Source organism: Hipposideros armiger, unplaced genomic scaffold, assembly GCF_001890085.2.
Source record: "Hipposideros armiger isolate ML-2016 unplaced genomic scaffold, ASM189008v1 scaffold_7, whole genome shotgun sequence".
Classification (NCBI taxonomy): Eukaryota; Metazoa; Chordata; class Mammalia; order Chiroptera; family Hipposideridae; genus Hipposideros; species Hipposideros armiger.
In genome coordinates this window covers 2743954-2771155 of record NW_017731357.1, presented here as the reverse complement: position 1 = coordinate 2771155, position 27202 = coordinate 2743954, and the positions used below count along the sequence as shown (strand labels likewise).

The 27202-nt window shown below is 38.8% G+C and overlaps 1 protein-coding gene across 2 annotated transcripts in view; it reads right to left on the bottom strand.

Moving 5' to 3' along the window:
• The window catches only part of EFHC2 (EF-hand domain containing 2), a 373002-nt gene that overhangs the window by 24878 nt on the left and 320922 nt on the right, over positions 1-27202 (bottom strand). For both annotated transcript variants that reach the window (XM_019649716.1, XM_019649708.1), the window contains exons 12-13: positions 14109-14306; positions 11157-11249 (exon numbers count right to left, since the gene is read on the bottom strand). In XM_019649716.1, the coding sequence (XP_019505261.1) occupies positions 11157-11249; positions 14109-14306 (291 nt within the window). The remainder of the gene's footprint in view (positions 1-11156; positions 11250-14108; positions 14307-27202) is intronic.

The window sequence follows — 27202 nt, the reverse complement described above, 5'->3', positions numbered from 1 at the left end:
ATGAAATAAGAAATCATGCCCACCATCAACTAAAATGTTCCATTTAATATACTCAAGGATTTACAAACTATTCTAGGGCCTTTGGCACTATGTCAATACAGAGTGTTACTCCTATTATTAATGGGTAATCGGTACCACTACATAGAACATTTAAGTCTGATGCTCTGTGCATTAGTGAAATGACTTCGTTTGGTAAGTAAGGTGACTTCACACCAGCTACCATAGTACAAACTGATGGGGGCTGGGGTACCAGGATGTGAAAAGATTTTGAAATCCTGATTTCAGCTTGAGTTGTGCTAATAAGGAAAATACCTACTAAATCACACACACACACACACACACACACACACACACACACACTCAAATGGAAATGGAGCGGAGGGGAAATCTTAGTACCAAAATACAGGGTCAGAAGAAACACATGGGTACCAATCACTAGGTGAAAGCAAGCATCCAAATCTTTAGCTATATTATTTTTCGTCTCCTGATAGGAATTCAGGGCTACACGGCTGTTCAACAGCTGCCCAGCTCTATCCCAAGGCAGGTAAAACTGCCCCTGGGCAGAGTGTACATTAAACCAAATCAACAAACTCCACGTTTGCCTCCCATGGGAGACTGTAGACGTCAGAGGGGCTCTGGCTTAGCGTGCCACAGGAGGGCTGTGCAGAAAGAGAGTCTGGTCAAGGCTCTGGAAAGCCCTGTGGAGTCTGTGGGGAACAATAAGAATGCAGAATATAAATGTAAGCTGCAGGCTGATGGGCCCATTAGGAATTAGGGCAGTCTTTGAAAGGAATCTGCAGAGATGATGCAAAACATCAAGCATGTGACCCAAATCATTGCAGGGCATATTGGAGGGAGAGGGGAATGGGAATGAGACATTTTCTAATCTGATTAGTCTGAAGTTTCCCCTGAGGGTGGAGAAGGGTCACTGCACAATTAGAGGCAAAGTTAGACTGAACATGGTCTGCTTAGTGGCTCAGGGGGATGACCTCCTCGAAGCTAAGCTGAGCAACGAGGCAGTTGTATTCTGAGACAGGGATGACTTCGAAGCGAGTTATGGGATAGTCTTTCTGCCTTTAATATCAAATTGTAAAGGCAAAGACAAAACAGTCTGCTGAGAGAATGCGAGGATGATGACTTGGTGGCCCCAATATTGGATAAGAAACATCTACATCCTCCAGAGGCCAGGCTCCCACATTCTGGACTTTTCAGGACAACTCATCCTCGAGGCCATCAAGAGATAATCTAATAAACATCTGCAGCTTCCTGACTAGAAGACAGCTTAATATATGAAAGGCAGTCAGATCCAACTGTTAAAAACCAAGGCTTCCTCTATGTAGAAAGACACAGATTTCTTCCAGTTCATTTATAAGTCAGACTATGTGGTCTATGGTCCCTGACTTAAACTTCTTTCCTAGTCCCCAATCAATACTCAGTACCAGGTGCTGTGCTTGGTACTTTACATATGTTATCTTCATCCTCAGAACCACTGGGAAGTAAGTATTGTTATCTCATTTTAAAGGTAAGAAATCAGGGCATCAGGCAGGTAAAAAAATCTTGTACAAGATCAAACAGCTAGTAAGTAGATTCCAAGAATATAAGAGAAAAGGTTTAGGAGTACAATAGTCAAGATGTAACAGTGCACAACGATTTGTTTATAGGCGGTAAATTAAGCAGGTTAAAAGTAGGTCTCTGCATCTGAATAGATCAAATGTGAAATCAAATCAAAAATCTTCATTACAAGGTGAGGGGCAGAAAGAGAAACATAATGTTGTGCGAATCCTTAGGAGGAAATGATCACTGCCAACCAAGCAAACCCAAAAGGGCTTCTTGAAATGTGGTGCTACTTGAAATGAGTTTTAAAGGAAAAGCAAGCTTTCAGCAAGTGAAGAAAATTGGAAGCTATTTTCTACTGAAAAAAAAAAAGTAAGAGAAAAAGGAAAAAAAAATAGTGGGAGGCAGGAAGTATCCATATGAAATGTTAGCTGGCCCATTTGGCTGGACTACTGGAAATGGGAAGGAGCGCTCTGGGCATCTGGTAACTTTGAAGAACCTTGATTCCTAGGCCTGCCTATTTCAATTCAGGTCCTTTACACCAGGATGACCTAGTTATCCCTCACAACGCAGCTGGCAAATAAAGGCAAATAGAGCTGACAGTCTCGAAAATAACCACACATCAATACAGTACACACACACACCCAACTAATCTGGCATGCTTCTTGATTCCCCACCTGAGACCTTCAATCCTAGTTCTCTCTCATGAGACTGAGTTCTCCTTTTGTCCCAGAGGAGGACTCCCTCGTCAAGCCCCTGCTTGAGAACACTGCTCTGGCTGACAACCCGAAGCTCCACGCCGGAGAAGGGGGAAAAGGAGTTCAAACCTAAGGAGTCTGGTCTTCCTTTAGAGAGCAAAGAGAGGGTCCAGAAGGTTTGTGAGTAGACTAATGACACCATGACATTTTTGGTCTCAAGAGGTATTTACCTGCTGTACGTAAAGACAGATTTTAAAGTGTAGAGACTGGTGGAACAAGTGGAAGGAAGAACAACGTGGAGGCCCTGAAATAGTTGAAAAGAAATGTGGGACAGAACAAGAATAAAGATAGTGGGAATGGAGAGGAGAGAGTGGGGATGCAAGCAGTAGGAAGGAGTAGAACTATCGAGATATTCTAATCTACTGGCTATTTGGACAATTACACAAAATGGTTAGAAGCCGGGGGTATGCATTTGAAAGAATAAGGGGTTAAGTCACAGCTCTTCTTCTAGACTATGGTGCAGGATACCTCATCTCTCTAAACCTCAGTATCTTAATGTGAAATAGGAAGATAATAGTTCTGACCTCACCAAGTTGCTCTCATAAAGTAATTGAGATAATGTATTCAAAGCAGTAATTACAATGTTTACTACATAGCCCAAAATGTCAGAATTATCAAGATAAGTACATCAGAGGAGGGGCTGGAGTAATGCCATAGGAAGCATGAAACATGACCAGAGTCTAAATGGGTAAGATGGTGGTGCCAGGAAGTTAAATGTCAGGTTGAAAAGGAGAATATGTTTTAGAAAGCAATAAACTGTGCTTTCTTTTTGCAACATCATAATCTCTATGCTTTACATCTGGTGCTCTAGCAGGATAAAGCCTTGTGCTAACAACGCTAGGTCTTCTTATGGCATATGTATAGCTATCAGGAATGACTGCTTTGAAAAATCTGCCCTGAATTTGGCCAAGATGGTGGATTAGGTAAACACTATGCCTGCTGCCTCCCAGGATCACATCAAAATTGCAACTAAATTATAGAACAATCAACCTCAAGAATCATCTGAAGACTAGCTGAACAGAACCCCTATAACTAAGGATATAAAGAAGAGGCCATATCGAGGCTGGTAGGAGGGGGTGAGACACGAAACGGGCTGAACCCCAAGCCCACAGATAGTGGCTCAACACCAGGAGGGAAACCTCAGTGTCAGAGGTCCCCCCTGGAAGAGGGAGGGGTCCCAGCGCCACACCAAGCTCCCCAAGCCGGGGGTCCTATGTTGGGAAGAGGTGTCCCGACAACATCTGACAGTGAAAATCACCAAGGAATCTTTCCATCCATCCATCCATCCCAGTGAAACAGTGGGCAGCTGGAAACCTAGACATCCTCTTAAAGAGCCTGCACACAGACTCACTCATTTGTAGATGGGCTCCAGTGGAGGGGCAGCAACTCGAAAGATGGGAAAGACATACAGGGAAACACTGAGTAGTATGGCTGTACAGCAAGGGCCCGAGGAACAGACGTCATTGCCCCTGTGTGGAACCAGCCTCACATGTAGCCTACAGGAGGGTGCCACATTCCCTATGTTGAACCCTCCCCCAAAGGGCCAAATCTAAGACCTTATTAACTTTGTAAGAAACACTGCACATGCCTCATGACTACCTGGGACCGGCCCCTTCCAGCTAGTGCTGCATTTCTGGGGACACTCACAACACTGGGCCAACCAGACCAGCAAGTGCACCTAAGGAGGCTCTTTAAAAAAAAAAACTTGCTCATTCACATTTTTTTTTATTATTGGGGAATTGGGGAAGGGGAACAGTGTTGGAGAATTGGGAAAGGGGAACAGTCAAGTTGTTGTCCTACAATCGTACTTGTGGAGGGTGCAGCTAGCTCAGCTCCAAGTCCAGTCGCCATCCAGCTGTCCATTGGCAGCTCGTGGCCGCTCAGCCCAAGGTTCCGTGTTCAATTTGAGTTGCGGGTGGGCGTAGCCACCATCCCATGTGGGAGTGAACCAGCAACCGTGTTGTTAGGAGCATGTGCTCTCTCCAGCTGAGCCATCCTGCCAGCTCAACTTGGGCGCAGCTCACTGGCCCATGTGGGAATCAAACAGGTGACCCTGTTGCTCAGAGCTCGCGCTCTTAACCAACTGAGCCACTCAGCCGGACCCCTAAGGAGGCTCTTTTAAAGGATGGGCCTTACAGGCAGCTGGGAGATGGCAACAGGCCTAGGGGGACCCTAGACCTTTTACTAAGCTGCCCCAGGCACAATTCTGGTGGCAGGTAGCCTTGGTTCACAGCAAGGCCAGCCCCACACGCCTCTAGGTTGAGCACAGCCAGCAGCCAACCACATATAGCTTTGTAGCTCCTATCAGGTAACCTCAGGCCTCTCACAGGCAAGGCTGAAATTGGCCTGCATGGGAGAGCCTCCCAAGAGACACCAGAAACAATACCCTCCAGCCTGGCTTCAGACCACACCAGAGCACTACTGGGTTAGCCCTACAAGAGGCACACCCAAAGGGTGTCTCAGTAGGCACAAGAGCATCCTGACTCCACTCTGGGGGGTCGGCCCTCACACAGCAGTTCATACACTGTGTGCATAGCTGATCTTCACAGCCAGTCAACCTTGGGCTCAATCCCAGACACTGATGTGGCAAAAGAAATCAAGGCTCAACTACACAGGAGAACACACACACCATACACAAGGAACACTACTGGAACATACGCATAGGTTATTAGAGAGACTGCACCACTGGACCACACAGGACACATACTACATAAGGCCACCCAGCAAGGACTGAGAGACATAGGAGGTCTACCTAGTACATAGAAGCAATCAGAGAGGTATTGAGAATGAGGAGACAAAGAAACATATCGTAAATAAAAGAAGAAATCTCCAGAAAAAGAACTAAATGAAATGGAGGCAACCAACCTACCACAGACAGAGTTTAAAACATTGGTTATAAGAATGCTTAAAGAATTAAGTGAGGATTTTAACAAAGAGATAGTAAGCATAAAGAAGGACATAGAAACCATACAAAAGAACCATCAGAAATAAAGAACACAATAACTGAAATGAAGACTACACTAGAAGGACTCAACAGCAGATCAGATGAAGTAGAGGATCGAATCAGCAATTTAGAAGGTAGTAGAATACACCCAATTGGAGCAACAAAAAGAAAAAGAATTTTTTAAAAAAGAAGGTAGTTTAAGGGACCTCAGGGACAACATCAAGCATAACAAAATTCACATCATAGGAGTACCACAAGGAGAAGAGAGGGAGCAAGGGATCGAGAATCTACTTGAAGAAATAATGACCAAAAACTTCACTAACCTGGTGAAGGAAATAGACATATAAGCCTATAAAGTACAGTCACAAACAAGATGAATGCAAACAGGCCCACACCAAGACACATAATAATTAAAAAGACAAAGGTTAAAGACAAAGAGAGAATCCTAAAGCAGCAAGAGAAAGACAACTGGTTACTTACAAGGGAGCTCCCATAAGATTATCAGCTGATTTCTCAACAGAAACTGTGCAGGCCAGAAGGGAGTGGCAGGAAATATTCAAAGTGATAAAAAGCAAAGGCCTACAACCAAGACTACTCTAACCAACAAGGTTACCATTTAAAATTGAAGAAGAAAGAAAGAGCTTCCCAGACAAGAAAAAGCTAAAGGAATTTGTTACCACCAAACCAGTGTTACAAGAAATGTTAAAAGGACTTAAGAAAAAGAAGAGTAAAAACACACACACAAACAAAAGAAGATAAAAAAACATCAATAATAAAATGGCAATATGTACCTGTCAATAATCACTTTCAAAGTAAATGGATTAAATGTTCCCATCAAAAAACCTAGGATAGCTGAATAGATAAGAAACTAAGAACAATGCATATGCTGTAGTATACAAGAGACCCACCTCAGATTGAAAGACACAAACAGACTTAAAATAAAGGAATGGTAAAAGATATTTCATGCAAATGGAAATGAGAAAAAAAAACTGGAGTAGCAATACTTATATCGGATCAAATACACTCTAAAATGAAAATAATAAGAGACAAAGAAGGACATTCCATAATGATAAAGGGATCAATCCAACAAGAGGACATAACCCTAGTAAATATCTATGCACCCAACCTAGGAACCCCTAAATATATAACAAATATTAACTGGCACAAAGGTGGACATCAACAGTAACACATAGTAGAAGACTTTAACACCCACAGAAACCAATGAACAGATCTTCCAGACAGAAAATCAACAAGCAAACAGGGCCTTACATGATACACTAGGCCAAATATATTTAATTGATATTTTTAGAGCATTTCACCCCAAAGCAGCAGAATATACATTCTTTTCAAGTGCACATGGAACATTTTCCAAGACAGACCACATGTTAGGTCACAATACAAGTCTCAATCAATTTAAGAAGACTGAAATCATATCAATAGTCTTCTGTGGCCACAATGGTATGAAACTGTGAATCAATTAGAAGGAAAAAAAAACGAAAAACATACCAACACATGGAGGCTAAATAACATGCTATTAAATAATGAATGAGTCAACAATAAGATGAAGGAAGAAATCAAACATACCTTAAAACACAGGAAAATGAAAACACAATGACATAAAATATATTGAACACAGCAAAAGCAGCCCTAAGAGGGAAATGTGTAGAAATGCAGGCCTACCTAAAGAAACAATAAAAATCTAAAAAAAACAGTCTAATTTTACACCTACGGGAACTTGGAAATGAACAGGAAAATAAGCCCAAAGCGAGCACAGGTAAGGAAATAATAAAGATCACAACAGAAGTAAAATAGAGACTAAAACAACAATGCAAAAGATCAATGAAATCAAGAGCTGGTTTTTGAAAAGATAAACAAAACTGACAAATCTTTAACCACTTCATCAAGGAAAAAAGAGAGAAGACCCAAATAAATGAAATCAGAAATGAAAGAGCAGAAGTGCCAATGGACACCATAGAAATATGAAAAATTTTAAGAAAATACTACAAGCAACTGTATGCCAACAAATTGAACAATCTGGAAGAAATGGATATATTCCTAGAAGGATGCAATCTTCCAAGGCTGAATCAAGGAGAAACAGAAAATCTGAACAGACCAAATTCTACTTACAAAATTGAATCAGTAATCAACAAGCTCCCAACAAACAAAAGTCCTACACCAGATGGCTTCACAGGTAAATTTTACCAAATATTCAAAAAAGAATTAACACCTAGTCTCCTCAAACTATTCCAAAAAATCCAGAAGGGAAGGCTCTCAAGCTAATTTTAAAGGCCACCATTACCCTGATTCTAAAACCAGACAGACATTACGAAAAAAGAAAACTACAGGCTGATATTCCTAATGAACACAGATGCAAAAATCCTCGACAAAATATTAGCAAAGTGAATTCGGCAATATGTTAAAAATATCACACACCATGATCAAGTGGGATTCATTCCTAGTATACAAGGTTGCTTCAATACCTGCAAATCAACATGATACACCACATAAACAAAATGAAAAACAAAAATCAAATGGCCATATCAATAGATGCAGAAAAAGCATTTGACAAAATCCACCATCCATTTATGATAAAAACTCTCAGCAAAGTGGGAATAGAGGGAACATATCTCAACATCACAAAGGCTATGTATGACAAACCCACAGCTAATATCATACTTAATGGGGACAAGCTAAAAGCGTTTTCCTTAAGATCAGGAGCAAGGCAAGGATGCCCAGCTTTCTCCACTTTTATTCAACCTAGTCCTGGAAGTCGTAGCCACAGCAATTAGACAAGAAAAAGAAATACAAGGTATCCAAAAGGGAAAGGAAAAAGTAAAACTGTCATCATTTGCAGGTGACATGCTACTACATAGATAGAACCCCAAAGATTCCACCAAAAAACTATTAGAACTGATAAATGAATTCAGTAAAGTAGCAGGATACAAAATTAACATTCAGAAATTGGTGGCATTTTTATAAATCAATAAAGAACTATCAGGAAGAGAAAGTAAGAAAACAATCCCATTTACAGTTGCATCAAAAAAAATACTTAGGCATAAATTTAACCAAGAAAGTAAAAGACCTGTACTCAGAAAATTATAAGACATTGATGAGAGAAATTAAAGAAGATACAAATAAATGGAAACACATACCATGCTCATGGATAGGAAGAATTAATATAGGCAAAATGTCCATAGTACCCAAAGCAATATATAGATTCAGTGAAATCTATACATTGGCATTTTTCACAGAAGTAGAACAAATAATCCTAAAATTTATATGAAACAATAAAAGACTACAAATAGCCATGGCAATCATGAAAAAGAACAAAACTGAAGGTATCACAGTACCTGATATCAAACTATACTACAGCCCACAGTAATCAAAACAGCATGGTTTGGGCATAAAAAACAGACTCACAGATCAATGGAACAAAACAGAGAGCCCAGAAATAAATCCATGCCTATATGGTCACTTAATTTATGACAAAGAAAGTAAGACTGTACATTGGGGTAAAGACAGTCTATTCAATAAATGCTGCTGGGAAAACTGGACAGATATATGTAAAAAAATAAAGCTGCACCATCTTCTTACTCCATATACAAGAATAAACTCAAAATGGATTCAAGGCTTAAATGTAAGACCTAAAACCACAAAACTCCTAGAAGAAAATATAGGAAGTAAATTCTCAGACATTACCCTTAGTAATATTTATTCTGATATATCTCCTCTGACCATGGAAACAAAAGAAAAAATAAATAAATGGGAGTACATCAAACTGAAAATTTTTGCACAGAAGAGGAAACCATCAACAAAATGAAAAGACATCATTCTGAATGAAAGACGTTATCAGCCAATGATACATCTGATAAGGGGTTAATATCCAAAATTTACAAAAAACTCACACAACTCAACACCAAAAAACCCCAAACAATCCACTTAAAAAATGGGCAGAATACCTGAATAGACATTTCTCCAAAGAGGACATACAGATGGACATATGAAAAATGCTCAATATCACTAATCAACATCATAAATAAAAACTACAATAAGATATCACCTCACTCCTGTCAGAATGACTATCATTAATAAATCAACAAACAAGTGCTGCTGAAGATGTAGAGAAAAGGGAACCCTTGTGCACCATTGGTGGGATTCAAATTGGTGCAGCCACTATGAAGAACAGTTTCGAGGTTCTATTAAAATTAAAAATAGAACTATAATACATTATGACTCAGCAATTCCATTCCTGGGTATTTATCCAAGAACATACAAAACACTAATTCAAAAAGATATATGCACCCCTATTTTTACTGCAGCAGTATTCACAATAGCCAAGCTATGGAAACAACCAAAATGCCCATCAATAGACGATTAGATAAAGAAATTGTGGTACATACCAGGGGTGCCCCAAAAATGTATACATGTGACTTGTATTCATCCCTTGTTACTGGAATATATTGAGTATTATAATTTTAATACAGTTTTTTCCTTTCTTAACATGTGTATACATCTGTATATACAATGGAGTATTACTCGGCCATAAAAAAGAGTGAAAGCTCAACCGTTTGTGAAAACATGGATGGACCTACAGAATATTATGCTAAGTGAAATAAGTCAGACAGAGAAAGACAAATACCATATGATCTCACTTATATGCGGAATCTAAAGAACAGAATAAACAAACAAAGAAAACAGAAACGGACTCATCGATACAGAGAACAAATTGATGGTTGCCAGATTTGAAAGTTTTAAGGAGATGGGTGAGAAAGGTGAAGGGATTAGGAAGTACAAATTGGCAGTCACAAAATAGTCACGGGAATGTGAAATACATTATGGGAATACAGTCAATAATATTGTAAAAACTATGTATAGTGCCAGGTGGGTGCTAGACTTATTGGGGGGAATCACTTCATAAATTATATAAATGTCTAACCACTATGCTGTACACCTGAAACTAATATAAAATAATATTGAATGCAAAGTATAATTTAAAAATATAGTCATGTGATGTAAAGTACAGCATAGGGAATATAGTCAATGGTATTGTAATAACTATGTACAATGTTAGATGGGTAGTAGACCTGTTGGGGTTATCACATTGTGAAGGGTGTAAATGTCTAATCACTATGTTGTTTTGTATACCTGAAGTTAATAAAAAATAATAACAAGGAAGAAAAATCTAGCCTGAATTTTACATCTAATACCCTTATAACCAATGAAGTTGTACATTTCCATTTTGTCCCAGGAACCTGTGTGTATGCAAATGTGTCTTAATGTTAAAAAGATAAAATAATAATTCATAATAGACTCTCTAACATTCAAAATCATAACTAACTTTTCCTTTTGTAATAGTTAAACGGAGGTGTGTCCTCAATAATATAATCAAAACAGTCAAGGGTAGGGCCAGCCGAGTGACTCAGTTGGTTAAGAGTGCGAGCTCTGAGCAACAGGGTCGCGGGTTCGATTCCCACATGGGCCAGTGAGCTGCGCCCGAGCTGAGCTGCCGCTGAGCTGCCAACAGGTGGCAGGATGGCTCAGCTGGTGAGAGCACATGCTCTTAACAAGGTTGCTGGTTCAACTCCAGCATGGGATGGTGGGCTATGCCCACCCGCAACAAGATTGAACACGACACCCGAGTGGCCACGAGCTGCCGATGAGTGGCCGGATAGCCACAGGACTTGGAGCTGAGCTAGCTGCGCACTACACAGCTAGGGTTGAAGGACAACAACTTGGCTGTTCCCTTTCCCCAATTCCCCAACACTGTTCTCCTTCCCAATAAAAAAAAAAAACAGTCAAGGGTAAATCAAAGGTAATTAAAGGTAAATGTAAAACCAGGAATAGTACCCCAAACAAAAATATGCAGGACAATTCCCATGAAAGGTCCAGCTTTCACTTACATGGACAGTAAGGATCCTAGAAGATCATCAATCAAAGGTAACCTGCAGGACTTGCACAGTCTTCTGATGTCTTTGCTGGGCAATACATTTTTTCTGGATTAAAACAAAATAAAACAGCTTTCATACACATTGGTTCTCTAGAGTAACAATTGTATACTATAGGAATGAAAATGCATTATTTTCTAAAACTGTGCATATGAAAATTGGTATTGGAATTCACAGTAAGGAAAAACAGTCATATTGCATTTCATCAAATGTTTCCATTTCTGAAGTTACCAGATTCTGTCCTTACAAAGGCCTTTCCATCAAGATTCAGATCCTTGGTTGGTGATAGTATAGCCCAGGGGTCGGCAAACTGTGGCTCGCAAGTCACATGCGCCTCTTTGGGTGCATACATGTGGCTCTGAAGTAAAATTGAAAATAAAAACTATCATAGCTTCATTTACAAAATTTTTCAAGCATATTATTCACATAATGGTGATCTCATTTGTTTTATGGCTCTTGAATAATTTTAAAATTGTTGTGAGGGACAGGATTGGCTCTTCCGTCTCAAAAGTTTGCCAACCCCTGGTATAGCCTATTAAGGCTGCAGCCAAGATTGTTGCTCTAAGTAATTGATCTTCAGTCTTGACCACTTGTCAAAATGGTCCTGATAGTTGAGAACATCTCTTTTTTTAATTAAATTATGTTTTATTATGAAATACACATTTTTTAGAATTAGTTTCAGCTGTACAACACAGTGCAATAGTTATACTTTTTACCCCTCGAAGTGACAACCCCCCTCCCCCAATCCGCTGCCCCATTTCCCCCCCAATATCATGCATATCTATTACAAATCCCTTGACTCCACTCCCACACTATACTCCACGTCCCATGACTATATATATTTATATATATATATACACATATACATATATATACATATATATATACATGTGTGTATATATATATATATATTCACTTATAGTTGACATACAATATTATACAACATCAGCTTCAGGTGTACAGTGCAGTGATCAAGCCTCTTCCCCATCCATGATGCAAGACATGTGACCACCTGACACCCTACAAAATATTCACATTATCAATTACATTCCTTGAACTGTCCCCCATTAATTTAAGAGGCATCTAGAGCCTCCAATGCAAGTATTATATGACTTGAGCGTGTTTTTCTAGTCTTTTCCTTGGACTCAAAGCCTACAACCTAGAAGGCCCAGCTGGGGTATTAACATTCACCCCAATTTTGTAAGATGGTTTCTCCACAGCAGCCAAAAAGTCATTTTCCCCAGCGTGCTGGGGGCACAGAAGTGTTTTTCCAATACACTTACTCAGTCAATGTTCTCGGTGACAGGCAAAATTAGAACCAACAGGAAAGAAAGTGGGCTTCTTTCTTTGCAATGAAATTATAAGATGATGAGAGAATATTTATGTCTAGAATTAAAGCTTGTCTTATCTGGAAGAACCTCAGAGCTGTCTGATCAAGCAGCCCCATTATTCTGAGAGGTGTTCCTTTAGAGAAGGAGGGACACGCTTTTCACCCTGGGGAGGGGGTACCACCAGGGTGGAAGGCAGAGCCAGGGTCAGGCAAAGCTTAGGCCACACATCCCCTGGGAGGCTCACGTAAGCTTAAAGATTAAAGGAAAGGGCCGGCCGAGTGGCTCAGTTGGTTAAGAGCTTGCTTGAGAGTGAGAGCTCTGAGCAACAGGGTCGCCAGTTTGATTCCCACATGGGCCAGTGAGCTGCGCCCGAGCTGAGTTGCTGCTGAGCTGCCAACAGATGGCAGGATGGTTCAGCTTGTGAGAGCACGTGCTCCTAACAACAAGGTTTCCGGTTTGACTCCTGCATGGGATGGTGGGCTACACCCACCCGCAACCAAGATTGAACAGGGCCGCAAGCTGCTAATGGGCAGCCAGATGGTGACTGGACTTGGAGCTGAGCTAGCTGCACCATCCACAACTAAGATTTAAGGACAACTTGGCTGTTCCCCTTCCCCAATTCCCCAACCCTGTTCCCCTTCCCCAATTCCCCAATAAAATCTTTAAAAAAAAAAAAGAAGTCACAAAACCAAAATGACAATTTAAAAAAAAAAAAAAAAAGATTCAAGGAAAAATACCATGTTTATAAAAACTCCATGAGGATATACTTGGATTAGGGGGAAAACATGTTAATTAATAAAATAAACTACAGGACCTTCAAAGATATTTAGGGTATGAAGCTGGCCATTTGGGTGCAGACATCAGGTTTGAGGAAAAGGGAAGGGGTCATGGGGAAGAGAGATGGCAGTGGTGTGTAGTAACAAAATTAGAAGCTGGAGTTAAAACTAAGATTTTCTAACTCCAGATGAGTAATTCCCCCCGGACCCCACTGTATCAGGTCTGTAGGTAAGATGAACACCAAAACATTAAGATGGGGGCTCCAGTTATTTATAACAATGACTTAATGACTTAATAAAGCTCAATACAAACATGATAAATGTACTAGAAATAGATTATGCTGAGCTTTGTTATTTTCAAGAAGAAATAATTTCAAATTCTATGGAAAGTTTATTTGCAAATTTCCTGTTCTGTTTATCATAAAAGTCACATTTATAAATCTGTCATCAGTAAAATAAGAAGACATCTCAGAATTAAACCTTCTAACATCTTGATTTGCTATGTTTCAGTTGAAAGCTTCTAGAAACCAATTAAAAGAAAATGCAAAGGAGCATCCTATTCTTTTGAAGATACAGGGCTTCCTCTATTCCATCAACAAACAAAGCTCACCATCACTATGAAATACTTTTACCCCAGATATTTTCCAAAAAATGACTTAAGGTGGCTTTGCTAAACAGTGGAGTATGATGAGACAATGTCAATTTTCTTTTTGCCCTTTTAGATAAAATATAAATTCCTTTATTACTCAGGTTCACAAAAACTTAAATGATTTACTAGAATCAATAAAATAAAAGCTTACTTTTCTCGATCTTGGTATACACATCTATAAATGAGTCTTTCAAAACTCTCAAAATTATTTTTCTTGAGCTGTTCATGGGCCATTGCAATAAGGACATTCATGTCTAGACAAGGGTCATCGGGCACCCTGTAGTGACGTGCAATGGTTACAAATTCTTGTTCTATGAGTTTTCCAGCAGCGATAGTCATCACTATGTCTCTGTAAAGAAAGTGAAAAAACACTCATGTAACTATATGTAAGAATATTTTACTTCTCTTTATATTAAAAATATCCAAACCCCATTTTATAAAACTTTTACCAACTGTATAGAGGACAGATGATTATTTTTCTTTAATTTTTGTACTAAGCTTAGGAGCAGCAGGAAGACACCAGTGCTAGAATGGAAAAACATAAGCACTACAGCTTATAAATAAAATGGCATTTTGCCCAGAGTCAAACTTCTACCAGATAACAGGGCTGCAACTAGGAAGTAAATTTTTTAAGTGCTTGAATGGTCAAAAAACCTGTCACTAAATACATGACTTCATTCAATGCCTATTAATCTTACTCTATACAAAATAGTAAGAGACTTGGGGATCTGGTTTCCCAGGGTATAAAATTTATAAATCAGTAAATTAGAAAGGTGTTTTGGAGATGGGGAAAGCAATTATGCACATTTCTGTAGTAAAAAGTAAAAACTGACACATCCTGCCAATGAGGAAAAAATGAAAAAGTTAAATGTGAAAAAGAGCTGAGTAAGGGTTCAGTTGTCTAAGTCTTTAGAAGGCAAATGGCACTGAGATTATTTGGCAGAGCTAAAAAAAAAAATGACAACAACATATTAGCAATGAAGAGTCAAAGCCTAACAAATTGGCTGAATTATTTTTTCTCTATATGAAAGCCATAAACCATACAACATACATTAGAAAGAATTACATCAAAATAGTTAAAATGCACACTGTTATGCTGGTTAAACGAATAAGCTTCCACCGTCTAGAAAATTTACTTACTGGAAATAATTCTGTTCCCAAGAATCACAAATAAATAAGGGAATAAAAGATTTTATTGGTTCTTCTGCTGTAGACTGGTCTTTCATAATAATGCCTTTTAGTTCTTTTATTTATTTCTTGTCATTATAATTATCATTTAATAATTCTAAGCTCTCCTAGTCAAGAATTTTCGTAAGAGTATAGGAAAGCCCAACAGCTACGATATTGACCTATCTGAAAGAACTGCATTTCACCTACATTCACTTCTCGGGATTTTGGGGGGCTTTTTTGTTTGTTTCGCTTTGCTTCTGGGTTGGTTTTTTTTTCTAATGGGACATGAAGGCCAAATTCAACCAGGAAGACCCCACGACTGCAGCAACTCAGTTTGGTTCAAATAGTCAATCAGTAATATTGGCCGGAGGCTCACTGTGTGGAAAACAGAAACTTTTCAGGGTCTATAATCTATTTGGGCTGTCCAAGCATACCAATGAGTCCTCAATACCACAAACTCGGAAGGCCACTTGGATGAACTGAGTAATAAGAAACCTGTCCATTTGTTGAGTACTACCTATTTGCCAGGTCTTGTGCTGCCGGGTACTTTGGGCATGAATCATCTCATCTGGCCCAGAAGGTGTACTATTATCCCCATTTTACAGATGAGGACACTGAGGCACAAAAATGTTATGGAATATGCCCAATGTCAAGAAAGCCAGAATGTGAACACTCACAGTCTGGCTTCAAAGCCCAAGCTCCTGCGTTCTATTCTGCTCCTCTTCTGTTGGGACACAGGAGACAGACTGACCGGATGGACTGCAGCTTAATCAGGGAAAACTTCCCAAAGGCAGTGGGTTTTGAGCTGATTTTATACAGGCCTCTATTCCCTTTACCGTCCATGACCTCTGCTTTGAGGGCTATGACTGACCAGCATAAATAAGTAAGAGAAAATAATTTCAGAAACCCTGAGTCACCAACCATCTCTGACAGATGACTAAGTGACCACAGAGAAATTACTCCAAGAAAAGCCCCGAGCTCATTTATAAAACTGGTCATGGAATAATCAGTCTTCATACATGCAAAAACATTGTGAATGTACTAAATGCCACCGATGGTAAATTTATGTTATGTGTCTTTTACCACAATAAAATAATGGTATGAAAGACGTCCATGCTATGTTGATAAATGTAGTATGATGAAACTGAAGATACTGGTACATGCATATTCATAGAAAAAAAGACTGGAAGGATACATGCCAAAACATCTATAGCATTATCCCTGATTGCTGAGATATATATATATATATATATATATATATATATATATAGTGTCTGCTTTTCCCAAAATTTTTGTAATAATCACATATTACTTTCATCATCAGAGAAACAAGCACTTGAAAGCTTTTTCCTTTTGAGGGTAGGAAATGGTGTGAAGAACAAGTGGCATGCACCCAAGGATCAGGAAAAAGAACGTGTGCGGCAATGACAAGAAACTTTCCACATACCTTTAACTAACTGAAGGTACTGGTTATTCTAGCTTATTCTAAACTTATTCTAGCAACAACAGATCATAAAAGTTTATTTTCCCTTTCATTGGATAAACTGAAATTATCCTGGCCTCACTGCAGTTAAAGTTTATATCTGCTGGGTTTCTGTACGCTTGGGTTTTAAAAGGCTCAGTATTCCATGGCTTTCCATGGCTTGATGTGAGAGTTTCAAACAAGCTGCCCCAGACTTAAAACTGCTCTCCATTATGCAGGACACTAAGGGCCCCAGAGTGGCTGCCATTGTGCCCGCTGCACCAAGCGAGGCAGGTCCCGGTACCAGCAATCCCAACCGGGAAGTGCAAGCCTTATCTTGCAGAATTCAAGTGGCTGCCACCATTAGCATTTAGTACCATCATGTTGTGCAATCACCACCTCTATCTAGTTCCAAAACATTTCAGCACCCCAAAGAAGCAGTCACTGCGTTTTCCTCCTTCCCTCTAGCCCTCTTCCCACCTGGCAACCACTAATCTGCTTTATCTCTGCAGATTTAACAATTCTGGGTATTTCATATTTCATATAAATGGAATCATCCAGTATAGTCTTTTGTGTCCGGCTTCTCTTGTTATGCATAATGTTTTCATGTTTCTCCGTGTTGTAGCATGTATCAGTATTTGATTCATTTTTATGGCTGAATAATATTCCACTGTACAGATATACCACATTTTCCTTATCTATTCATGCATCAATGGACATCTGGGTTGTTTCTACATTTTGGCTATTGTGAATAGTGCTGCTATGAACATTCATGTATAAGTTTTTGTTTGACCACCTGTTTTTAATTATTTGGGTATATATACCCAGGAATGGAATTGCTGGGTAATATAGCAATTCTATGTTCAGTCTCTTGAGGACTCACCAACTTATTTTCTGCATACTCCATTTTTGCTCAGCAGCAGCCAAAGAAACAAAGCCAACTTCCATCAAACCTTCAGGGTGAACCTGAAATAAGGTCTGAGGGCAAAGTCTGATCTTGGTACTTCCTACCCAATTATTTAAGGTACATTAAACATGCATTTTAAAAAGCAGCTATAATTTTTTTTATCTAGTGTTCTGTGATCACTACTGCTAATCTTAAAAGAGTCAAATGGTAAGTCACCTTTGCCTTTACCCAACATTGCACTACATTACTGGAACTAATGTTTTATTCAGGTCCTCACAATATTCTTCAGTTAATCTTATAAGGAATACTGCCATGATTTTCTGTTTTTGTAATTAAAGTTACAAGACTCAAAAAAAAAAACCAATGCCAAACTGCTCTAGGATATTGAGGTTACTGTGCAAAATTCTGAAACATGAAATACGCTAAACAGTTTTACAAGACATAATTCCATTAAAGTCATCCAGTCAAGTAATGGTAAATCGAAACTTCATTTTGAAGTTCTGAATCTCAGAGTATTTTCTTACATATTAAACTGTCAAATCTAAGCAATGTCTTTCATACAAACTGAACAAGTTTAGTTTCGAAGTAAACAAGGGCTCAAGAGTATAAGCCTTGGGCTCTAAGGATTAGAAGAAAAACTGTTGAGGTGAAATTAAACCAAGTCACAATTTTAATGACCATTAGGTAGCACCCTTTATCATTTCCTTCAATTCGATATTCATCAAATAGAATCTGTTTTGCTTCCTCTAATCAGAAGCCAAGCACACCTGCTCACATCCTATACTTCCTCAGGCTTTCTCCTACACTTGTCGGCCTAAGCTGCCCATACACAGCAGAAAAACCTGCCTTACCATCAGTTACATCCCAGCCTGACATACTGTTGAACTAGTGCATTTCCAGACAGCAGACAGTGGTGGAGGCAGCTGACAGAATATGTCAGAGGAAGGACAAATGGAAAGATACGAGGTGTGATCAAAAAGCAATGGTGAATGCTGCTGCTGAGTGCCATCCAATGGAAAGGCGGGGATCTTCAATAAGGGGAACAGTGTGTAGAACCTTAGTAACAGTGTGTGACAAGTTTCAACTTTTTTGGTGCAGTCAGTCACATGTGAGCTACAGTTGAGAGAAGGTGTGTTTTAAAGTGTGCCATAAATCGTGGATCATGAACATCACATTAAGAAGCAATGGGCAAACGGTTTCATCCTCCATCATCACAATGCTCTGTGTCACACATCACTTCTGATATGGCAAATTCTGTCATTAAAAACATTATGGTGTCCGGCCGGCCGAGTGGCACATTGGTTAAGAGCTGGCTTGGGGCGCCAGCTCTGAGCAGCAGGGCCCAGTTCGGATCCCACATGAGGGCCAGTGACGCTGTGCACCCTCTACAGCTAAGATGGTGAGCAGCAGCTCAACCTGGATCTGGGCTGCCGTGAGTTGCCAGCGACGATGTAGGCTGCAGTGGGCTGCCATAAACTACCGTGTGTGGCTGGCAGCCAGCGTGAGCAGCTGGCAGCTGGTGTGAGCTGCCAAGAGCCACCGTGAGCAGCCGTCCAGAGGACGGCGACCGATCTGCCTCACCCAGGAAAGCGCAATGGTAATACCAACATGGGCCAGAGAAGCAACGTCCTCCACAACTAGACTGAAGAACAAAAGGACAGCAACTTGTCTGTTCCCCCTTCCCTGGATTCCCCAACGCTGTTCCCATTCCCCAATTCCCCAATAAAATCTTTAAAAAAAACCATTATGGTGTGTCCTCATCCACCTTATTCACTAGACCTGGCACTGTGCAACTTGTGGCTCTTCCCCAAAGTCAAAACAATTCAGGATACTGAGGCAGTCATGACAGCACAACTAAAGACACTCAGGATGGGCCAGCCGAGTGGCACGGTGGTTAAGAGCTGGCTTGGGACGCCAGAGGGCCCCAGTTCGGATCCCAGATATGAGGGCCAATGACACTACCCTCTACAGCTAAGATGCTGAACAACAGCTCAACCTGGAGCTCGGCTGCCATGAGTCGTCAGCGAGGGCGTAGGCTGTAGCCCCTGTGGCAGTGGGTTGCCATGGGCTACCATGTGTAGCCAGCAGCCAGCGTGAGGGCCAGCAGCTGCAGTGAGCGGCTGTCCAGAAGCTGGTGACTGATCTGCCTCGCCTGGGAAGAGCGCAATGATGGTGCCAACTTGGGCCAGTGAAGCAACATCCTCCACAACTAGACTGAAGAACAAAAGGACAGCAACTTGTCTGTTTCCCTTCCCCCAATTCCCCAGCGCTGTTCCCATCCCCCAATTCCCCAATAAAAATCTTAAAAAAAAAAGACACTCACGAAGAGGGGAATTCCATAACTGCTTCAGAAAGTGGCAAGAACAATGGGATAAGTGTTTTTGAAGTGAGGGGGAGTATTTTGAGGGGGATTAATGGCAATGTGTCTTTTACTGTAATACATTTTTTTAATTTAAATACTCACCATATCTTTTGATCACACATTGTACATCAAAGTGGGGCCAATACAAATGTCTGACCAAGCAGGTTTTGCTACCGGCCTAATCATAGTTCAGAACCATTTACAAAGCTCTTCAACCTCACTGGAGAACAAGGCCATTACATATTGACACTTTGGCTGGGCACTGCCCACCTCCACAGAGTACATTTATAGACTTATGGTATAAATGGTGTCCCCTGGAGTTGTGAGACATGGTATCCATGCCAGAGAAGCCAAGGAATTCCAGAGAAAAGGGAAAAAAGAGGTCACTGCAAACTAAAAGAAAATCATCTACTCCAGCCTGGGTCACAAACTTGTTTGCAATTGAGAGGTGGTGTGGTTCAGTGGGAAAACTGTGAGCTTTCGAATTACACAGTCCTGGATTAAAATTCCAGTCCTGCTAATTCACTAATAAATGGGAACTCTGGTAAATTACTTAACTTCTTTGAGCCTGTGTTCCTCATCTGTGAAATTGGCCAAGACCACCTGTCTCATAGAATTTTATTTTACCACAAGAGCCAGGATGGTCCTGTCAAAATGTGAGTTATATCATGTCACATCTCCCTTCAAAACCCTCTTGAGGGCTTGCCATCTCTCTCCAAGTCTCATGATGGCCACATGAAAAGCCTCCTAATGGCCTACCAGACCTGATGTGGTACTCTCTTCTGGTATCTCTCAGAGACCTCGTTCCCTCTTTTCCTCTGCACCAACCTCACTGCACTCGTTGTTCTTCCTCAAACTTGCTGTTCCCTCTACCTGGAATGCTCTTCCCCAAGATGGTTACACAGTCTGGTCCTTCACCTCCTGTAGGGCATCTTCCCATTTGTTCAAGTGTCATCTTCTCCATGAGGACTTCTCTGGCTATCCTTTTTAAAAGTGTGATTCCTTCCCCTACAAGTCTGTCATTCCCTAACCCCTTCTTTGTTTTCTTTTGCTCAGGGGCATTCGTCATTCTCCAACCAAGTATATCATTTACTTTCTTATTCAGTGTACTGTCTTTATCCCCCTACTGGAACGTAAGGTCCACAAAGGTCAGGGATATTGGTCTATTTTGTTCACTGCCAAATCCCCAAAACTTTAAATAGCCCTGATATATAGTAAGCACTCTATAATAAATATTGGATTGTAGGAAAAGTCATGACGTATTTTTTTCTGTTTTTCATTGCAAAAATACATCATGAATTTTCCGACAACCCAATAGCTTGCTGAATAAAAGAAAAATGAGGATTAAGTTAGCAAGGTGTGAAAAGCATTTAGCATAGTGCCTGGAACTATGAACACTCAATAAACTATAAGCAATTTTTATTATTCTCATAATTCCACAGTAGAGATAGTTTCAACTTGTATTAAACTGGAATTACTTCTGTTAAGCAAGTTTATTTTGAAAAATGTGAAATGTTTTTGATCAATAAAATCATAGAATTTATCTGCAGGATGTAAAAGGAAAATAGTACACTTGTTTTATTTTATTTATTTATTCTTTTAGAGGAGCATCTGTCAGGGATTTCCTTCTTTTTTATTTACTTATTAAATTAATTGGGGGTGACATTGGTTAGTAAAATTATATAGGTTTCAAGTGTACAATTCTATAATCCATTCTCTATATATTGCACTGTGCATTCACCACCCACCCAGAGTCAATTTTCCTTCCATCACCATATTTTTTGCCTTCTTTATTACACTCTTCAACCACCTCCCTCTACCATTACCCTCTGGTAACCACTAAAATCTTGTCTGTGTCTATGAGTTTTTGTTTCTTTGTCTTGTTCATTTGTTGCTTTCAGTTTTACAACCAACATGTGTGAAGTCATATGGTTCTTGACTTTTTCTGTCTGACTTATTTCACTTGGCATAATAAGCTCACGATCCATCCATATTGTCACAAATAGCAGTATTTCATCTTTTCTTATGGCCAAGTAATACTCCATTGTGTATATATACCACATCTTCTTTATCTAATCATCTATCTAAGGACACTTTGGTTGTTTCCATGTCTTGGCCACAGTGAATATTGCTGCAATGAACATATATCTTTATGGATAAATGTTTTCATATTTGTTGGGTAGATACTAAGTAAAAGAATTGCTGGGTCATATGGTAATTCTATTCTTAATTTATTGAGGAACCTCCATACTGTTTTCCATAGTGGCTGTACCAGTTTACATTCCTACCAGCAGTGTATGAGGGTTCCTTTTTCTCCACAGCCTCTCCAACACTTGTTATTGTCTTGTTGATAACAGCCATTCTAACAGGTGTGAGGTGGTATCTCATTATGGTTTTAATTTGCATTTCCCTAATAGCTAGTGAAGTTGGGCATTTTTCATATATCTGTTGGCCATTTGTATGTCTTCTTGGGAGAAGTGTCTGCTCAGGTCCTCTGCTCATTTTTTTAATTGAATTATTTGATTTTTGTTCCTAAGTTGTACAAGTTCTTTATATATTTTTAATATCAGCCCCTCATTTGAGGCGTTGTTTGCAAATATCTTCTCCCATTCTGTTGGTTGCTTCTTTGTTTTGTTGATGGTTTCTTTTGCTGTGCAGAAGCTTTATAGTTTTATATAGTCCCATTCATTTATTTTAGCTTTTACTTCCCTTGCCTTTGAAGTCAGATTTATAAAATGCTCTTTGAATCCAAGGTCCATAAGTTTAGTACCTATGCTTTCTTCTGTGCAGTTTATTGTTTCAGGTCTTATGTTTAGGTCTTTGATCCATTTTGAGTTACTTTCAATAAATGGTGATAGAGAGCAGTCTAGTGTCATTCTTTTGCATGTGGCTTTCCAATTTTCCCAGCACCATTTATTGAAGAGGCTTTCTTTTCTCTACTGTATGTTTTTGGCTCCTTTGTTGAAAATTATCTAACCATATATATGTGGGTTTATTTCTGGATTTTCAATTTTTTTCCATTGGTCTGTATGTCTCTTTTTCTGCTAATACCATGCTGTTTTGATTATTGTCACTTTGTAGTACAAGCTGAAGTCAGGGAGTGTGATACCTCCAGCCCTGTTCTTTTTTCTTACGATTGCTTTGTCTATTCGGGGTCTTTTGTGATTCTATACAAATCTGGTGATTTTTTTGTTCTATTTCTTGAAAAAACACCATTGGGGGTTGCAATGAAATCTGTATATTGCTTTGGGTAATATGGCCATTTTAACTATGTTGTTTCTTCCAATCCATGAACATGAAATAGCTTTCCATTTCTTTGTGTCTTCAATTTTAAAAAATAATATGTTATAGTTTTCAGTGCATAGGTCCTTCACATCCTTTGTTAAGTTTATACCTAGGTATTTTATCCTTTTTGTTGCAATTGCAAAAGGAATTTTTTTTGCATGTCTTTTTCTGAAAGTTCATTGTTAGCATATAGAAACGCAATGGATTTTTATACATTGATTTTGTATTCTGCCACTTTACTGTATTTGTTTATTGTTTCTAATAGTTTCATGGTGGAGTCTTTATAGAGTTTTCTAAATAAAGAATCATGTTATCTGCAAAAAGTGACAATTTATCTTCTTCATTCCCAATTTGGATGCCTTTTATTTCTTTCTCTTGCCTGACTGCTCTGGCTAGGACTTCCAATACTATGTTGAATAACAGTGATTACAGGGGACATCCCTGATTTTAGAGGAAAAGCTTTCAGTTTTTCACTATTAAGTATGATATTATCTGAGGGTTTGTTGTATATGACCTTTATTATGTTGAGGTACTTTCCTTGTATACACATTTTATTAGTGTTTTATTCATAAATGGATGTTGTATCTTGTCAATGCTTTTTCTGCATCCATTGATATAATCATGATTTTTATCCTTTATTTTGTTTATGTGGTGTATCACATTGATCGATTTGCATTTTTGAGCCATCCTTGTGCCCCTAGAATGAACCCCACTTGTCCATGATGTATACTCTTTTTAATGTATTTTTGTATTCAACTTGCTAGTATTTTGTTTAGGATTTTTGCATCTGGATTCATCAGAGATATTGGTCTGTAGTTTTCTTTTTTGTGTTATTTTTACCAGGTTTTGGTATCAGGGTAATGTTGACCTCATAAAATGAGTTAGGAAGTATTACCTCTTCTTCAATTGTTTGGAAGAGTTTGAGGAGAACAGGTATTAAATCATCTTTGAATGTTTGGTAGAATTCACTAGTGAAGCTATCTGGCACTTGACTTTGCTTTTGGTGAGGTTTTGGCAAATTGTTTCAATTTCCTTACTGTTGACCGGTCTATTTAGATTTTTCAGTTCTTTGTTTTAAATAGTCATATTCAGGATTCACCCTGAAATGATAAATACACTCCAGTTGTGCCTTCCTTTATATAATGGATATATTTGAGAAGCTGCACAAATGCTTAATTCTTAGATATCAAATGAGATCCCCCTTTCACTCTCTATTACATATACTCTTCTTCATTTTGGTCATTTTTAAGTGGTAATGGCACCTAATACCTTAGCTTTAAATTCTTTGAATTTCTGTCAAGTTCTCAATGACAAGCAAGCACACTGAACCCTGACATAAGTCCTTTGGAAACTAAAGAATCTTTTGACTATAAATAATTGCTGCCAAATTCATCTACTTTGTAAACTGATTTTTTATATATTTTTTTTGAAGAGAAGTACATCTACATTGAAAATCATTGACCCTGTTTTCTTATTCCAAATAAATGTAAGCAGCTTCTAGCCTTCTCCCTGTTACTGCTCTAATCTTCAATTCACATCAAATACTACTGTTTTTCCTGTTTTGACATTTAGTGGAATGTACATGGTAATTTTAATGTATTTAGTTTGAAATCTGGTATGTCTTGGTGCACTCGACTTTGGGGCTATTTAAATGTAGCCAAACGAAATGAAATATTTTCATGCAATTACTGTATATTATTAACAGTATTCTTCATAGAGGTACAATTGGAGAAACACTTTAAAATGCTCATCTGGAATTCTTCTACAGTTTGGTGCATTCAAACAAGCTAAGACAACAGTGTTTTTTGTTTTTCAAATCACATCAAGATTTTTTGGTAACAGCAAATGGAAGTCTGGCTGATGGTAATTAACTTGCAATGTGGGCAGGAAGGAAGGAATATTCATTTCATTTACAAGCAAAGTTATTCATTTTCTACCACCTTCCTTTTCATTAACACCCATCCTGTGTTCAGGGATTATTTGTCTCCAAGCAAACCTCACTTGTTGGGCTTTCTGTTTTAAACTTTCTAACTGGCTGCCAGATGTTTCAGAGGTCATGCTGAGCCCTGTGACAAGGGAGGGTAAGGGTGTGCCTTACATGGAGGGTGACGACACATAAACCCACAGATATTTACTCATCATATAATGGGCTGAACACAAGACCAGCGCTGTGCCCTCCGAGTGCTTACAATCAACTTAGTAATTCAAGACTTACTCATATCAAAAAAGTAGAATCAGATTCTTAATTCTTTCTGAACACACACTTTAAAATATAAAATTTATTGGCTTTATTCCATTATAAAAGGAACATATTTCTAATTATAGAGAAATTGGATAACATATAAAACCAAGAAAAAAAAAAGAAAGAAAAGCCATCCACACTCCCTACCCAAATATAACCAAGTAAACATTCTGGTACATTTCTACGCAGTCTCTTTCCTATGCATTGGTGTTTAATTGTCTTTTTTTCTTAATAGTTGTAAACATTTTATAGTTTGCTTTTTTCATTTAACTAATATATTTTGCGTTATCACATCTTCTGAAAACAAAATGCTAAACCATAATTCTGTTATTAGATACTTCATGGGCTTTTCTCAAATTTTTATATAAATAATTTCTTCCTTGAATTCTTAATTTTTTATTTTTCTCTTCATTTTCTAGAATAATTTAATAAAATAATGTATTGCTTTGAGTAATTTATTTACAAAACTATATTTTGACTTCTTGAAGATTTAAAAACACATATTATCCCCATGTACAAAAAACAACTTGTCCCCAATTTGTTTACCCTCAAAGCACTGAAGATTTAATCCACTGTCTCCTTGTGCTACGTGAGGCCACATCTTTTTAGTTTTTAGGTCATTGGTTCTGCTGCTGGTGGTGTTGTTTTTAAGCTTTGTTTTGTGTATATTTTGCTTTGATGTTTATGATTGTTTCCTTAATTATGACCTTTAATTTTTTACCAAGGTATATCTAGTGATCTCTTTTCACATATTTTACATGGAACAGAGTGAATTATCTCAATTTCCAGATACATTTTATTTTAGCTTCGAAAAGGATTTTTCTAAAACAATTAGCTTTTATTACTTTGGTTCCATTTCTATTTCTGCTGTCTTTTTTCTCATTGTTTTAATCTCTTTCTTGTTTCTCTCTGTTTGGGGATGTTTCTAAAGACAATTATCTGGTTTACTACCTAGTTGTCTATAATGTCCAGTCTCTTATGAGTGCCTCCTGTTTAATTTTTAATTCAGGAAATATGTGTTTTATACATTTTAATACAACTCTTTCCATATTTTGATCTGTTTGCTTTTCAAAATGGCCTGCCCTTGCTGAGACCATCATACATCTGGTTGCAACCACAACATAACTAGTTTCTAAAAATAAATAAATAAACAAAAACCAATTTTTCATGCAATAAAGTCTATTTTGGAATCTGCATGAACTCCCCCCTACACTGCACAGTTAGATTTACTCTGTTTGGTCAACCTTACAAAGAGGTCTCTAGAGCAGTCTCGGCACTGGGATGTGGCTGGGCTTCACCAAATTCCACAAGCTCTGTCACAGATGGGCATGCGTGTATGTGTGAGGGGGCAGTTCAGGGAAAAAGGGATCCCACTATGTCCATCCTAAATAAATGTGACCATAAAGCAACTTCTCTGTTCCCCTCCACGCAATTCCCCAGCGCTGTTCCCATCCCCAAATTCCCCAATAAAAATCTTTAAAAAAAATGTGACCAGGTCAATATGAAAAGAGGGAAGGAAGGAGGGAGGGAGAGAAGAAGACAACCTTTTGAGTTGGAGTCCAAGAAGTTAAATTTGGGGTAGATAGAGAAAGAAGAGGATAAGTGGCAGAGTAAAAGCTGGGAGCTTTGTCCCAATTCCACAACCACTATTAGAGGGACTCTAAAAGAGGCTCTTCATGCATGCTGTCCCCAGAGTTGTGCAGTTCACAATATGAACAACCCTTACAGTGGCCCGTCCCTAGAACCACTTAATCACATAGAGGCCCCAGGGTAGCTTCTTTGGCTTATGTTCAATTGACAGCCTGTTATTGAGACAA